This window comes from Adelges cooleyi, unplaced genomic scaffold (genome assembly GCF_023614345.1).
Source record: "Adelges cooleyi isolate 19-005CV unplaced genomic scaffold, UGA_ACOO_1.1 ACOO_flye_CR_arks_rails_tigmint_CR_PRNA_575, whole genome shotgun sequence".
In the NCBI taxonomy this organism is placed as follows: domain Eukaryota; kingdom Metazoa; phylum Arthropoda; class Insecta; order Hemiptera; family Adelgidae; genus Adelges; species Adelges cooleyi.
Window position 1 is genome coordinate 712,691 of NW_026096269.1, and position 16,865 is coordinate 729,555.

General features: G+C 29.7%; 2 protein-coding genes across 7 annotated transcripts in view; one reads left to right on the forward strand and one right to left on the reverse strand.

The window, feature by feature from the left end:
* The first annotated feature begins 2,226 nt into the window (after positions 1–2,226).
* LOC126843890 (AMP deaminase 2-like) overlaps positions 2,227–16,865 on the forward strand; it is a 34,737-nt gene continuing 20,098 nt past the window's right edge. The window contains exons 1-3 of one of the 6 annotated variants that reach the window (XM_050581686.1): positions 2,227–2,588; positions 11,978–12,237; positions 15,792–15,999. In XM_050581686.1, coding sequence (XP_050437643.1) covers positions 12,024–12,237; positions 15,792–15,999 — 422 coding nt within the window. In that variant the 5' untranslated portion in view covers positions 2,227–2,588; positions 11,978–12,023. Of the gene's footprint in view, positions 2,589–7,292; positions 7,463–11,741; positions 11,764–11,977; positions 12,238–13,764; positions 14,154–15,791; positions 16,000–16,865 lie in introns of those variants that run through there. The other 5 variants (XM_050581691.1, XM_050581688.1, XM_050581687.1 and 2 more) reach the window with 5 other exon arrangements.
* LOC126843892 (RISC-loading complex subunit tarbp2-like) lies at positions 3,037–6,865 on the reverse strand. The gene is made up of 9 exons (XM_050581692.1): positions 6,556–6,865; positions 6,276–6,457; positions 5,747–6,182; positions 5,074–5,305; positions 4,776–4,984; positions 4,534–4,664; positions 3,658–3,822; positions 3,389–3,590; positions 3,037–3,290 (listed from the first exon to the last, which is right to left on the reverse strand). Exons 2-9 carry the CDS (start codon positions 6,450–6,452, stop codon positions 3,052–3,054), a joined length of 1,791 nt encoding a protein of 596 aa, XP_050437649.1. The 5' UTR covers positions 6,453–6,457; positions 6,556–6,865; the 3' UTR covers positions 3,037–3,051.

The window sequence follows — 16,865 nt, forward strand, 5'->3', positions numbered from 1 at the left end:
CTTTTACGGTTAAACTAAAAGACTAGAGTTAGTTGATGCTAATTCCAGCCGCATGCTTTCTTAATTCTTAATAATATACAAAACAGTTGCCAAACTCAACTATGTAAATTTACCACAACAGAATAATATATCATTGTACAATTTTTTTTTTTTTTAGGTTTATTAAATTTATTTTTCGAATACATCTCAATAACAAAAAAAAAAAAAATAGAAGTACGATTACCGATTAAAAAATAATTCTAATTATAGCTAACAGTTTATCAATGAAAATCTACAAAAAGCTATTGTTTTTTAATTAGTGTTTTTAGGAGGATTTTTCAGTAAAAACTGCTGCTGATGCTGTAGTTGCTGCTTTTGATCGGGCCAATTTTCGTTGATTTCATTTTCCAGTCGCTTGTACGCCTAGAAATTTAATATAATAATAATAATTATAATAAAAATAAAAACCTTTAAGACATAACGGAGTCATTAATTCTTCTTTAATAAACAAAAGTCACATATTTTGTCGTCTTTATTTCGTCACACTTGACGGTGCCTTTTTGTTCATTCAAACTATCTTTATCATAAGGAAATTCTCTCTCCGTAATTCCCTTGTGACATCCAATCAACACTACCTTTCCGAAATTGTCCCAAAAATATTGACTACCATTTCATTCTGTCATAGAGCTTAATTCTTAATTTCAGAACACAGAACCCAAATTATTTATTTAGGTTAGAGTTATTCGAGGTTAAATATATTTAATTGCCAAATTTTCTAACTTTTAAAAATTAAACTCACATATTTAACTCTGGATATCGACCAGTAAAAAAATTAGTATCCAATAAATGTTCCGCAACAGATTTGTGTACCTAAACCCAACGTTTTGTTTTGTCCGACCTACATAGCATTTATCACATTGTATTTTATAAATCTCCGATTTTTTCTCTTCCCTATTTTATCTTTGGTACTACCTTGTTGACATTTTATGTTATTACTTTTTGATGCAACTAGAGTTGTACCGTAATTTTTAAAAATGGTTGTTAACCCCCTTAAAATAAACCACACCCGATCTAATCATTTTTTCTTTGTCCCTCCTACTAAGCGTGCTGGCTGTTCTAACTTCCTTTGACTATTTATGCTTTTTAACTAATCTAAAAATCATATTTGCATCATACCCGTAATCGGTCTCAGTCCGTTGTTAACGCTGAAGATGACAGCTTTGTTTCCGTAATACGTATACGAATGTATTATTTTATGGTTGAAGGTTTTTAAATATTCTTTAATATATATGAGTTATAACTATAATTTGCTAAGTTTTTTTCTAGTATACACCTTCTCGTTTGGATTTTGAAAGTTGATAAAAACCCAAAATATAATATTAACAAAAACCTATTAAATTGCAATTGTTTTCTGACCAAAAATACCACTACCACTTTCAGTTGATCACTCTGTGCCTAGGTATAATATTATATTATTTGTATAAAGAACAATTGACCGAACACTTACGTCCTTAAGCTCCTTTTCGTGAGACGCGTTCAAGGCTTTATTCAAAGTACTGTTACGTTGTAGATTATACCATCCGTAATGCATGACACCGAATCCGACCAGAAACATGAGCACTTCTTTGTTGTCGACGACGAACCTTTTAAAACCCTTTGCTGCCATCATGTTTCACAGCTTTTTGTATGTACTCACGGGCAAGTATAAAAAAAAATTGTACTGGTACAAAATGAAAACCGCTTAATCGAACGCTATTTCAAAACGCGTTTCCACTATTGACTGTAAAAAAAAAAAACAAACAAACACGAGGGATGTCCGCCGAAAAACGATTTGGAAAATAAAAAAAAACAATCTCACAAGTTTAGAAAGACAATGTTGTAATGATGTTTGGATGATTATTCGACACTGTAATATAATTGATTTACAATACAAACGACGAAAGGCTTATACTTAGAATACGGTTTGCGTTTAATTGAATTAGTTGGGATATTTTTGCATTAAAACGTAAAATATTAGGATTTAGACGCAGATTTCACCGACTCTGGAATCGATTATCAAATATTGATCACTAATAACAATAGATAACAACATTTTCAGAATATTCCATTCTGTTATCATTACATTACAGCTATTATGTGATAACATTCAAGTAGTATACCAGGGTATTGTTTGTTATCAGCTGATCCTTGAACTTTAAGCACACAATGTTTTGATAGTAAAAATGCAAATTCCATTTTTCTTTCAATACTATGCAAATCAACGACGAAGTGTAAAAACGACTATACCATTGTTTTTTTAATCATATTATTAATTTTATTGAACTTAACACGACCTAATCTATTTATTAGATCATACTAATCGCAATAGAGCGGCTACTGTATTGTAACTATGTTGTGATTTTTAATTGCTATTGTTGTTCAATGTTCATACGGCGCATATTGTGTGTGTGTGTGTGTTGATCTAAGAACCCATCGATTGTCGTCGACATAATCAAATGAAGTAAAACAAAACTGTCAAATCAAAATTAATAAAATTCATTAATGTCGCTATCCGTGTAATCATCGTTGTTGCATTCGTATCCGACAGCATTCGTGTTCGTTATCAAAAGGTAATCATTATGTTAATTAAATATAATAATATTGCTACAATAGGTATTTGAAATAATTGTGGTTTTTTTTTTTGTCAAAAGGTAGTATTAATTTTATTTTTATTTTAATACTCATTTTTTTTTTTTTTTTATAGCTATTCGATTTTCTGTAATAAATAAAAATGTAGTTATTATTTTTAATATAAATAGTAATATGGGACGTGTACAATAAATATAACAATGACGGTAAAATTATGAATAATAAAAGAAAAAAAAAACATTGAACAAAAAGGCTCAATTGTAAAATATTGATTATAACTTAACAAAAACAACATTTGTATCAAAAATATTGCGGACACACCAATAATAATAATATTATAAAATTGTACTAAAATTAACCTTAACAAAATATCAGTAATAAATAAATTAACAAATAACTAAAATGTAAGTATTTTAAATAAATTTCCTATACCTAGAATTTTAGTTAAATTTTCACGTAGCAAAAATTGTTCGTTGACATGTTATGCCTCTGTTCATTATTATTGTTTAAATTATCGACCGGGCATGAAGTGATAAGTAACATGGCTTTAAATGCATATAATACGCGTTCGGCCGCAACCTGAACTGCATCGTCGGCCGTAGCAGCACGTCCTACAGTAACGGTTACAGGTACTGTGCTTACTTGAACTAGAACTGCATACTCTTCAGTTTGATTTTCGATTTCTGTAATATATTTCACCAAAGCCCAACAAAATTTGATTTTATTATTCTGCTTATTCTGCTCGACACTATTTTATAGAAATTATTTTTAAATACATCACCTTTTTGATTGGTATTATTCGATATTAAATCATTTACACGAACGTAAACGGCTCGAAAACCCAATTGCTGACACAATGTTTGTAGCTGATCGGCGGCATTCATATTTGTGGGTTGTTGTACGATCGACTGTTCGATTACCATATGAAATTGTTCTTGTTTGAGTTTTTGTTGATCCTCTTGTAATTTTAGGGTATTATTATTCTGAAAAGATTAAAATTTTATTAAAATTTCAGTAATAATAATATTGATGCGTATTATTACTACTCACATCGAATAATGCGTGTGACGGAGATAAATCCAGAGGAACATTCATCGATGCAGCTGCAGCAGTTGCTGCAGCGGTAAAATAAAAACGAAAACTATGCGCTGTAGTCCATTCTTGTACGACTTCATCGTCTTGTTGTTTTTCTAGTACTTCTTCCTCTGCGTGTACCTAAACATTAAAACCCATGTCATTACTGTCATTTCATTTTTATCAATATGTTTGCACAATTTTGTGGCCATTGTTTTGTATTTTACAATATTTACTATTTACGCAATAATAATCAGAGGTTTGTCCGACTGAAAGTGATAAAATTACTATCAATAAAATGCTTCAACCTATTCTGTAGTTTGTAAACGTATCAAATATCAATAAAAACCACGACAAAGACAATATTGATTTTATAAAAAAATTGGTAATTCAGAAATCATAATTATCTGTAATAATATATGAATTCTTTCATAGCAATAATTAGATGTTATTATTTTATTATACGTATTAGAATAACCTACAAAACATAGTATTTAATGTATAATTACAAGTTTTTAACACTTAATAATAGTTATTTGTTTTTTTATTTATTGAGAGTTACAGAGAAGATAATATTTAATTTTTAATTTATTAGAATTGTATTTTTCTTCTAAATATTTAATCATTTAAAGGTTTGTAAACATTTGGATTATTCTTGTATAAATATATGTTTAAAATTAAATTTAAAAAATGAAAACGTACTCAATAAATATATTGCTGTCCGTTAATTGTTATATCTAGTAAAAACATGAATTAGCATGTGTATAAATTATTTTATCTGGGGATGTTATAACTTGTTAATGAAATAAATATTATTGTATAATGTGACAAAAATTAAAATATTGTGAATACCTGGTTGGATGTTTTAGTTTTTGATTGAACTAATTTTTGTTCATTTAACTTGTCTACACCAATATCGTGTATCTGCTGGAACATAAGGCGAGCAGCATCTCTTTTAGCCGTTCTTTTTGTATGAGCAGTACCTATAATATTTAAAAGAGAGTTATTAGTTCATGAATTGAAACAACGGAGTTAAAAAAAAAAAAAATCACTATTTAATAAAAAAAATAAATATCTCATTATAATAAATTCACCTGTTGATTCCAAATGGAAAATTCGACAAGTCACCTTATATGTAATGCCTCTATTTCGACCTTGAGACTTTTTTTTTTCGCCAGAACATATTTTTTCAAAATTATAAAAAGGGGCTGCCCATCTCTGAGTCGTACACAACTCTTGTAAAGTCCCTATGGGGTTCATGTTACAGTGTGCGATTTGTACCGACTCATAGTTTGAAAGTTTCCTTTAAATATATAAAATACTAATAGTATTACCTACTTTAAAAAATATATTTATTTATATGTAAGTGTAATTTTTTATTGGTTTGCTTACATGTTCACATCAGTTAGGTCTGTTTTATTTTCTGTTTCTGCAAATTGTTGCTCCGGTTCGGCAGTCGACGAGCTTTCCGAGCAATGCTTTTTCAAAGCAACACTATCTGTTAACGTAGTGGATGTGATAATTCTATCGCTATCGGTAGAAGATCCACCGGCAAGCAGTTTTTCTAACAAACTAGACGCTGCACTTTGTTTTGCTTCTTTCTTCGACCGCCCATCACCTGTCGCTGTAATCATGAGTTTTATTAAGTTTTTTTTTTAACATTTGAACATTTTCTTAAAAATTAAGGAGGATTTTTTTTTAGTATAATAATACATAATATGAGATATTTATAATGTTCAAAAATTAATTAAACTAAATCGTTTCGTGCAAAAAAGACATCACATTATACTTTAAAAATGGAAATTGTTTTATTTTAATTCATCCGCTGTAACAAAGTTACAGTATTGTACTATTGTTATTTAATAAACTATAAAATTATATTTACAAAACTGAATGGCTGTAATTATTAAAAATTCAATTCAATTAGCTGTTTTTAAATTAAAATTCCTCATATTATGTATGTTAAAAATTGAACTATATTTGTAAAAAAAAAAAATGATTTTTTCATTACTTTTTCAATAGATAATTATGAAGTAACGCATGATTAAAATTAACGTTATCGTACCTGTTTTGTTACATGCAGTGCACAAGTATGTAAATATTGGCTTATGTGCATGTCCTGTAACAGCGACAAGTTCGTAGGTAACGGCCTTTTTGTTTTCATCAATTCTATCGCCGACACGCATGGCTAATTCGTTCAACAGCGAGATAGGCGTTTTTTTTTGCCGTTCACAAGTATTGGCCATTTGTTCGAGTTTATTAACTACGCCAGCCGTTTCTTCCGAATGGAATGGTATTTTTTCTGATCGCTCTTCACCCTTTTTGTACGAATATTCAGATGAATGTTTTGCGTGATCGGTGCTGTTTTGGCTGTTATTTCTGTAATAAAGTTTGCGATAGTGGTCATGACGACGTCTATACTGCGGTGGGTTTCCATTCGATTGCAACGTGTAATTTTTTTGGTAATGTTGCTGTGTCCATTTTGGATGCCAATTGCGATACTTTTCATAAAAACAAATCACAATACAAATATGATATTACAGTTCTAGGTCTAGGTGAAGAATAATAAAAAAAAATTAAGCTGTTATTATTACTCTTCGTCCAGATCCCTCTGCGTTTGACCCTAGAGGATTATGCTCGTCTTGATATCTATTTTTCTTGTACTGATATTTTTTGTAAGATCCGTTTACTCTTTGCTCGTTGTAATAGTAATTTTCGTAGCCAAAATTTCTATCGTACTCGTAGTCTTGACTATCGCTTGTCGACACCATCGTACCTGTTTGGACGTAAAGACGATATTAAGTTAATCGATAAATGCCTTTCAGACAAACGACTTTTTTTTTTTTTTTTTATCACACAACAAAATATGCTTACTTATTTTTGACTCCTCAATCTACGTTGAAATCACCCGAAGAGCATAGGCGAAAAAACATGTGACATGTGTGTACATTAACAAAATACAATGTGTAATATTATCTTGTTTAAATTAATATTTTCATCATTTGAATTCACCGAATATTAACGTCGACAGTAATTATATTATTCAAGGGACCGAGTTCCACCGGTGCTCTTGTCGCCTCTAGTCGTGATAATATAACACAATATATTATTATTACACACCGTAGAGGGAAATTAAAATAAACCTGTACAACCATCCCGTGCGTGGTGTATACAGGAAGGGTGCTGTGACTCGTGCCTAGTACACTAGTACCTATTTTGCAAAAATATTTCATTGATTTTCATCTCGGTTGTCCGTGGGTTGATTTTACAACACTGTAAAAAAAAAAAATATCTCCAAACCATCATAATATTGGTCGTCCCTGCGTTTTAATCGTCGTCGACAATGGCCGCGTTTGAATGAGTTGAAAAAACGATATTGGCCGAATTTCTCTAAAGTCCAATGGTCACGTCGACCACGGTGTATATCGAAACACGGCTATTTTAAAGTTCGTGCAGTTATCGAAACCGTCGCGGTGGTGTTGATCGTGGATCGTTATCGAGTCGGGTGAAAAGGGGGAATTACGAATTATTATGTCACCGATTTGTATTGTTAATATTATTATTGTAAACGTTTCCTAATATTCCGATAATAACGCACAGTTTGCGAACACCGGCGCAATACTATGTCGTCCATACTATGATTGTTGTGCATAGGTATCATTCCTAAAATGAAAATCTATTTTGAAAAACCCCACGGTGTTAACATTGTCTAATAACTTATGCGGTATCCATCATCATCCGTTCAGCAGCTGCTGCTGTACACGACGGTCCTTGCTCGTAAGTAGGTGTACAATAACAATTGAAATATAATTTTTTTTTTCCAGCTTATTGGTTTTAGAGAACGGTGTGTTTTTATGTTATTTTATTTTTTTTTTTTTGTGGACCCGCGATATCTCCTAAGCAGAGCCGGATTATAAGTAATTTGGGGGCCGTAAGCGAATAGCTATTCAGATAGGTATGCCTAATTGATTGAACCAAATAAATAATAGAACACCGATAAAATATAATATTATGATTCTTGTGTTGAAGACTGTTTCCAGTGTTGGGAGAGAAGGGTGTGTAGACTAAAAATTGCTACAAATTAAAAATATCACGTTGCATAATTTTATTTATGAATATAAATAATATTTATTATACATAACCGTGTCAAATTGAAACAACATTAATCAGTTTAAAATAATGATTAAATTATATGTGAATATACATATATACAAATTAGTTATAAAATCCATACATAATTATTTTTGTCTAGATTTTTTATTTGCAAAAGGTCTGGTAACATCTTTAAATTCTACATATTTTACAAATTCACTCTCGGTGCTAAAAAATTTAAGAATTTGCAGATTATTTTCTGATATTATTATTTATTTAACAGGCACAAGTGCCCAAAACGAAATTTACAGTTATATTTGTATTTATATTTATTTACAAAAAGTTCAGGACATTAAATATCTTAATACGTTTTTTAATCACTTTAATAGGGAAAAGGTCTTTCACCAGTACAATTGGTACACACAAGAGAAATATATAAACGCAATAAACTTTCAACATTTGGTAAACTTTCATTTATATTTAAATCAACTCTCAATTAAACACACCGAGCAAAATATTCTTATTCTTATTTTCGTTTGCTTCTAAGTCGCCGAACCGATCTCTTCGTGTAGCAAATATAGTCTATATAGAACAGAAATCGTACACAAAAGTATAATAATAAATAATATACTTTGTTGGGTCAAAAATTTAAGAAATTCACCTCTTCTTTTTCAAAAAACGTGAAAAACGACCAAAAAGTTTACAAATTTTCGACTTAAAATTATTAAAACTTATAAAAAGTTTTTTATTAAAAAAAAAAACCAAAAAAGAAAGGGGAAAAATTACACTCTGACCGTAATCAGTTTTTAGGTTGCTATGTGTGAGTGAATCAACAGTCGACAGGTTTTGAAAAAAATGTATTATTTTATTATTGGCTGACGATCAACCCTAATCGTATCCACTCTAATACTAAAAATACCATTTTAAGCACATAATTGACAATGATTTTTTATAAATCTACGGATACACATCAAAGCATTTATTTTATCACTTACAGTTTAAAAAATTCTAATAAAATCTACTAAAATTTTTTAAACACAAATCGTATAAACTAGGGATAAGACTGACATCCGAAGTATTCCAACAACCAGGTGTTTTTATTGATAAACAATATGGATTTTTGGATTTAATTATACGTTTAATTTAAGTTTAAAAATGAAAACATAAAATTGTTTATTTCGAACGATAATTTGATTATTTTATTTAGATAAAAAATTTAATCTGATTATCTGGATAATTGTCAAACCGAGAATTAATTAAATTTAGTTTGCGAAAAATTTAATGACAAATACAAATTAAAATTTTAAAAAATTGCTAGTTTTATGCTTTATATATCTAACGTACGTGTGAGGAGTCTTAAAGATGAATTATTAAATAATTGTTGTGGCTTATAAAATAACACTTAATTGAAAATATAGGAAGTTTTATAAAAAAGAAAAGTTAAGTCTAAAAGAAAGAAAAACAAATTATATAGCCCACATTCTTGAAAAAAAAAAAGAATATATACCTACTTATTTCTATAATATACTCATATTTGTTAAGTGGACTGCACCTTAAAATAAAGCATGCCCCAATTCAGTTTAATTATTTTTCTCCATAAAAATAATAGGATAAATATTCCCATCTATATAATGTGTTACAAAATTTTCAAACCGGAAACCCTCAATAAAAATGTTCCAGTGTACAAATTTATTAATTTTTTTACTTATTTCTCATCAACATCCTAATAGCGGTTCCATCCAGTTTAAACCACATTCAAAATATTTTCGAATCACACCAATGTGATTTAATTAAATGTAATTAAAAATTGTATTTAACTATTTGTTCGATCTTTGAAATATAATAAAAGTACTAACTAATTGAAAATACACGGCCAAACCATATGTTTAATTTTTTTTTTTGTAAGGTTTTTATATATTTCTAGAACATGTTTTATACAGTAACTTTTGATTTTATGAGTGTCTTAGATATTGGTGTAAGTGTTGCCAAGCTATTAATCATATAGTTATTTTTTTCCTATTAACGGGGCATTGGTCTCATGTAATACATCTTAATAATATTCATATTTTTCATACATACAACCCATATGTTATTCGTGTATAGCCTTCTAACGTTTATGGTTTAAAACTGTACTTGTATTTTTAGAAATTTTTATTCATATTGATATGATTTCTTCTTAATTTTTTATTTCGCATGTTCCCAAATAAATTATTTTTGCTAGTTTTATTTTATTATTATTTATATCACTGTACTTTATTCACAAATGGTCTTGTCTGCAAATTCATCAAAAAGTAAATAATCTTGCATGAAAGATTTTTTAGAAAATCAAATATTAGTTACTTACATTAAAAAAAAATATATAATCTAAATATCAAAAAAAGTAATTGAAATATGTGTTTTTTTGTGCTAATTTTGTACAAAATTTGTATTAGTAAAATGTTCACGTCCTCGTTTTTGAATTTTTGGGTTTTTTTAAGTCGTGGGTACTTAAAAATATTTTTTGGTCTACTCGAAAATCCGTTGAAGAACAATTCTTAACCTGAAAAAGTAGGTAATGTTACAAAATTATTCAAAATGTTATTATTTTTTTTCATTTAATACTAAATAAACTGACTTACTATAAATTGCCGAATTTTAATAAAAAAAAAAATAATAATAATTTAGCTAAACCTTAAACTAAAATGTTTTTATTTTTAGACATATCCTTATAAATATCATCATCATTGATTATCGCCATTATACATTACTCCAATACGTTGACAATGTTTAGCATATTTTTATATTTAATACTTTGTAAAATAAACTGAACAGTTTTAAACATTTTCTATTATTAAATAATTATTTAGTCTTTTTTTTTGCTAAATGTTGTTGTATGTTTTTATTGTGAGGTAAATATACAGTGTGATCAAGTTTTTCTGTTTGGAGACACTTTATTTTGTGTTGCTAGACAATAGTCAAATTTTTATCGTTTGAGCTCTATCAACTTTTAAAACTAAAATTTCAACGTATATATATATATAATATATATTATATATTATTTGTTATTTAGAATAATTTTGAATGGTCGATAACCAGTTTTGTATAATTACTTTCAACATAATTAAAGTTTAAAATTTAGGACGAAGGGAGGAGTGTGGTGGAGTATTGCTGCGCTCAGATAAAAATAATACTACACTCCACCCTTCCACCGCCTAAATTTTAAACTTAAATTATTTTAAATGTGATTATCCAAAACTGGTTATGGTCCAGTCAACATTTTCAGAAAATTATTCTCAATCTAAAAAGTTAATTATGTATATATGCGTTACCATCAAGTTTCAAAAGTCCTTAGAGCTCGGGAAAATACCAAAAAAAGGTAATCATTTAGTAGGTAATGTTATAACAACAATGTTTTCAAAAAGAACAAACGCAATTATTTTCCGAGCAAATGAATATCTTACGTTAAACGGATCGCTCTATTCAGCAACTTGTATTTGGATATAGTGTTTGGATAGTTTTAGAAAAATTATCAAAATGCTTTAATCGTTTCTTGAGTTATCTATTTTGTCAAGGTGAAAAGCGAGAGGTATAATATTTTATTTGGCGCTCCAGAAATTCACACCGCCTCGGATAATTTGTCTTAATCCCTCCTCCCCCACCAATCGGTCTCTTTGAGGCATTTGATACAGCGACATTTCTATTTAAATATACACAATATTATAATTTCGACATGCCCAAAAAACTCTATTCCGATTATTTAACGGATTTATTATGTGTTGAGTGTTATCTACACAGCGGACGGTTCGCCGCACATCACAGGTCATTCAGACGGCTCGTGTGTTGCCTGCCGCTTATGTTCATCATATTACAACAGCCACGTTTCGTTATCTAAGAAACATCTCCACCGCGAAAGTAAACATTTTACAAGTGCAGCACATTAGTGTTCTGTATATTTTGTAATTGATTGAACGTATACGAGAATTAATAATAATCTTCTCGACGTCGTGTCAAGTATGCGTTTGTCGTTAGCTTGTGCGTGGTCGCAATAAAAAAAAAAAAAAAACATTTTATGATTACTATTTATGTAAAATATCGTTTCTTTGCCAATGAAAATCCGGCGTCGAATCTAACGTTCTTATAATATATATATATATATATATATATATCGTACAGACGTAACCGTAATAATATATATTTAAAAAAAAATTAAATTTTCTTTCTACAGGAAACCGAAAACGAATTAGTCGCAGCGGCGTTCTGTTGCTATTGCGATGTCACTGTTAAGTGCACCCAACAAATCGGAAGTCCCTGCCAATGCATTGGGCGGGGAAGATGAAGTTTCCATCTTGTCTGCGGCCACCAAAAACTTATTCAATCAGACTAGAGTCGATACCGATTACGACGAAGAAGACGACGAACTGACCTCAAGACCAACACCGTCCTGTAGCCCTCCGCCCAACGCCATGTCTACCGTCAAACCGCGTGGTATGTTAAATTATTTTATAATATTAGCCAAGATAGGCCTCACTTCACTTTACACTCGTTTTATAACCACCACAATCTGTTATTTTACTTTCTTGATTTAAAAAATAATCAAAAAACTATGGTGGTAATTGAAATGGAAAAAATCTGATGTTAATAACTTTTAAGAGCTTGTTGTGGAAAAAACAAAATGCTACACTCTACTGGTGAAATGATACAGGTAGTTCGGATTTCATAACCATGCGGTTTAATGGTTTAAATTTTAAAAAGCCCGTGTGTTACATCTTATAAACGTATAATTTTCAATTTTATCTTAAACTGTCAAAAGAATGAAAAGTTTTAGAGATAGACCTACATGTCTGTAAGCCAATAGTAAAGTCCCAGCTACAGAATGTATGAATGTATGGCCGGATTTTTAGTTTGATTAATTGAAATTTAAGTTTATAATTAAACTAATAAGATCGAAAGTATTGAATCTATTTTTAATAATTTCGGTATTATAGTTGGTACCCTAATATTTTTCATTAAAATCATTATATCTAAGAAATGCAATTTTTCCCCTTTATATTTATACTTTTATAATAATTAGTTCGCCCAATATTGAAAATTTTTTTCAAAAATATAAGATATAAAATGATTAAATATTTACCTTTTTTTGGTATTTTCTAGGGCTCTATTAACTTTTGTTACTTATATGGTAAACGTATATATTTAGTTAACTTTTTACATTAAGAATAATTTACTGAAAGTGTTGACTGGTCGATAACCAGTTTTGGATAATCACTTTTAAAGTTTAAAATTTAGGACGGGAGGAAGGTTGGAGTGTAGTATTATTTTTATCTGAGCATGTTAATCCACCTTATCCTAAATTTTAAACTTAAATAACTTTCTAAGTAATTATTCAAAACTGGGTATCGACCAGTCAAAATTTTCAGTAAATTATTCTTAATTTAAAAAGGTAGTAAAGTATGCACATTGCACGTTATCGTTTCAAAATCTTAGTTTCATTGGGTTTCACACATAAAGGATGGGATCATTGAAATATGTATCAAATTTGGCCTAACCAAAAACTATAATAAAACTGTGAAAAAGAATAATTTAAAAAACTCTTTTAAGATATTGACTTGGTCATATGGAACCATTCACCCTGTGTTCTTTGTATAAAAAGTTGATGGATAAAATAAATAATAGTCGATCCCAGAGCTAAGCACATTTATTCATTAAACGATAAATATAATTAAGTTATGATCACAACATGTTTTTTTCTAATTAGTGATTACGGATTACAATAAAGTCCAAATATAAAGTACAGGGCATGTCTTTCCTTTGTGTTATATATACTTAGTTGGTGGGTAATATTTTTATAGTATGTGTGTGTGTGTGTGAGCTTTGTATTCGGCTAAAATTAGAGAACTACGACCTACACTTCTATTTTTAAAAAAAGAACAACGGTAGGTAGTGTTGTTGAATGTCATTTTTATGCCAACTTGAGTCGACTTTACTCGTCGGTGACACAAAACAGATCATTACTACTTGCCAGTTTACTTTGTAGTGTTCCGTTATCGTTGAATCTAACATAAACAAAAATAATCATAGCTACTGAAATTTATCTCCTTTTTTTTCCCCCGATTAATTTGTACTAGTAATATTATTAATATTTGAGTATTTTTTTTTTTTCAACTACTGAATCGTTACATTTTTACCCCGAATCCTTACTATGAATAGACGTGGACTAATTAACATAAATCCTTCCACCGGATCTCCATCGCCACCACCACAACCGTCGAATAGTGCATCTGCTTATCAGAAATCACATTTAAGACGGGCGTACTGTAAATCTCCAAATGCACTTGTTAACAGGGCGGAATCCGAGTCGGATTCTGATCGTGGATATTCGCTTAGGGATTTTTCAGATGATGGTAATATATTATTTTACAAGTATCTAAGTACTAAACTCCTCGTACATTATGTTACTATAACGTCTGTTTGACTAAAATCATTTACATTCATTCGTGTAAAAGTATTTTCCATAGATCACTGGTGAGGTTGAAGATTCTTTATACCTGCCACTAATATCTCTAATCTTATAATATTGTTGACAGTACTAAAATAGAAAAACATCTTCGGAGGGGCTAAAATCCAATTGTTTATAGTATAATAAGTATATATTTATGTAATTTTTTCTTATACCTCTATATTAATTTAAAAAATTATATTTTATGCAAGAATAATACTGTGAATTATGAACTAGTGTACAAGGCGATACATTGCAATTTTATAGTTTTTCTTTTTTAAAACATGTTTTTATTATAAGTATTAATATTAAAAAACTACTAAATATTTACCATTTTTAGTATTTTCCAAAGCTCTTATCAACTTTTGAAACATAATTAGAAAGTTATATATTTTATTACTTTTTTGAAAGCAGAATAATTGAAGTCCCAGTTTAAGTTTCAAAATTGATAGCGCTCTGGAAGAAATTAAGAAGATTTCAGAAAAAATTTGAATATTTTCTAATTTTAGTAAATTCTCCTCACTATCATCAAAAAAATTGTTTAAAAACTAAAAAAAAAATGCTCGTTAAATCGCACCTTTTTCAAATTTCTATTGAACTTTTAAATCGTGTCCTTTTGCGTTATTATTTTTAATCTTTATGTCAATTCACTACAACATATTTTTTTTTATATTTAATTAGGAGAGTTATTTTTTTATTAATGAAAAATAAATAAATTTGTACTGATTGTTTAAGAACACAATACTTAAATGTAAATTATTAACAAATACAATGTTTTAAGTCCACCTTACATAATATATACTTGGATGTGATCCTATATCATTAATTATATCTCTTATCCGCTACTAGTCCTGCGTGATACGTTTATTGCACTTAGGTAAATCACTTAAATTCCTTAGCTTTAGTACTTTAGTTTTACATTTAAATCAACCCGTAAAAATAAATGGTAATTTATTTAAGTGTTTCTTTATTTTATACAGCGTTATAAGTGCTGACTAAAGACGGTCGAATGATTGCGCATAAAATACATATTAATATATGTCACAAACTTGATACTGTCTAAGGATATTCAAACGTTATTTCGAGAGACCTATAATTTTTTATCTAGACCGTAGCCACTGTTAGTTAGCCTCTTTTCTTCTATTATATATATATTATATAGTTTAATTAATCAAGTGCATTGAGAAATGAGAAGTCTTGTTTGTACAGCGGCACGTACTCCTCGGTTACACGTGATCGTTAAACAAGGTGACCGAGTCTCTCGCTCTCTCTCTCTCTCTCCCATATACGATTTAGGCGAACGCGGATACCCTTGCAAAATAGGAATGCTATTCCTGTTGTGAGGCGTTATCGCGCCAAATCAGAGTAAACGCGCGCGCCTTGCTTGTCGAGAATCGGGCTGCGGTTGTATATTATTGAGCTTCTTGAATGGCAAAAAAAAAAAAACACATTTTTCCACGATAAAAATATGTTATTTATGTAACATTATAAACCGCTATTGAATATTATGCTAGTGTGTTTTATCATCTCTTTGTGTACACAGATAGTGATGACGACGACGACCCAATGGCCACATCTCCTCCGGCGATGCAACAGAGTTCAGCCATAAGCGCCGCATCTTCGACGGGAACTGCACCTCAGATCGCCTCCGACTTGGCGTCTAACGTAGGTGGCAGCGTCACGTCTTCTTATCAGCTACCACAATTTCCAATCGAACGAATCGAAAGCAAAATGGCCGCAATTAGCAATAGGTATGTGTTTTTTATAGTGTTTTTATTAAATAAATAAAAAGCCAGTATAGTGGGGACACGGATATATATATATATATTTATTTATTATTATAAACTAGATTGCTATAAGAGTTCATGTCGCCAACAGAATTTTACCATTATCCCCCATCCTTGTGGGAACTAGAACCTTATTAAATGTTTATTACTGTTATCACTGTTTATAACAACTACAAGTTAAGTTGATAACACAGAATCATATATATATATATATATATATATATTTTGTACACACAGAAATCCCACAAAAATGGCGAAGTCGACTTCAGTTCTTATCACTAGTTAGAGGGAACGGAGCATATTGAACGAGAGGGGGAAAGGTCACAAGGTTTATATGAATAATAATAATTGAAAGTGACAAAATCAGTTTCGAATAAACGCTTCGGCGAATGATAGAAGTACAAATATCGATAAAAGCATTGTACCTTATGACAATGTTTGAAAATTTGTTTTAAGTACGAGGGTGGATGCGATTAGAGTTGCTCGTCCGTCTATAATAATTTATTGCTATACTTATACTTATCCATATATATATATATATATAGCTTATCAATTATCATACATATGCTTATCCATATATCGTAATTGAAAATATAACTAAAATATTTTCAAATACCTGTTGACTGTTGAAGTCGCATAGCAATCCAAAAATTGATTACGGTCAGTGTAGTTTTCCCCTGTTTTTTTTTCGTTTTTCTTTTATAAAAAAAAAAGGTTGACTACATTTTTCTGAGAAAATTGTACATTTTATAGATCTAGCTTTAGTCTAATTTTCCGAATTCAACCCATAAAACTTCACCTAAAAGAGGAATATAAAAAAAATGTTCCAC

Bases quoted from the DNA above. Each gene is read 5' to 3' on its own strand.
- LOC126843892 (XM_050581692.1), bottom strand. From the start codon at position 6,452: ATGGTGTCGACAAGCGATAGTCAAGACTACGAGTACGATAGAAATTTT. The intron at 5,306-5,746 runs GTACGATAACGT...TCATGATTACAG, and splicing joins CACTGCATGTAACAAAACAG to CGACAGGTGATGGGCGGTCG. The intron at 3,291-3,388 runs GTGATGTATTTA...AATATATTACAG, and splicing joins GAATAATACCAATCAAAAAG to AAATCGAAAATCAAACTGAA.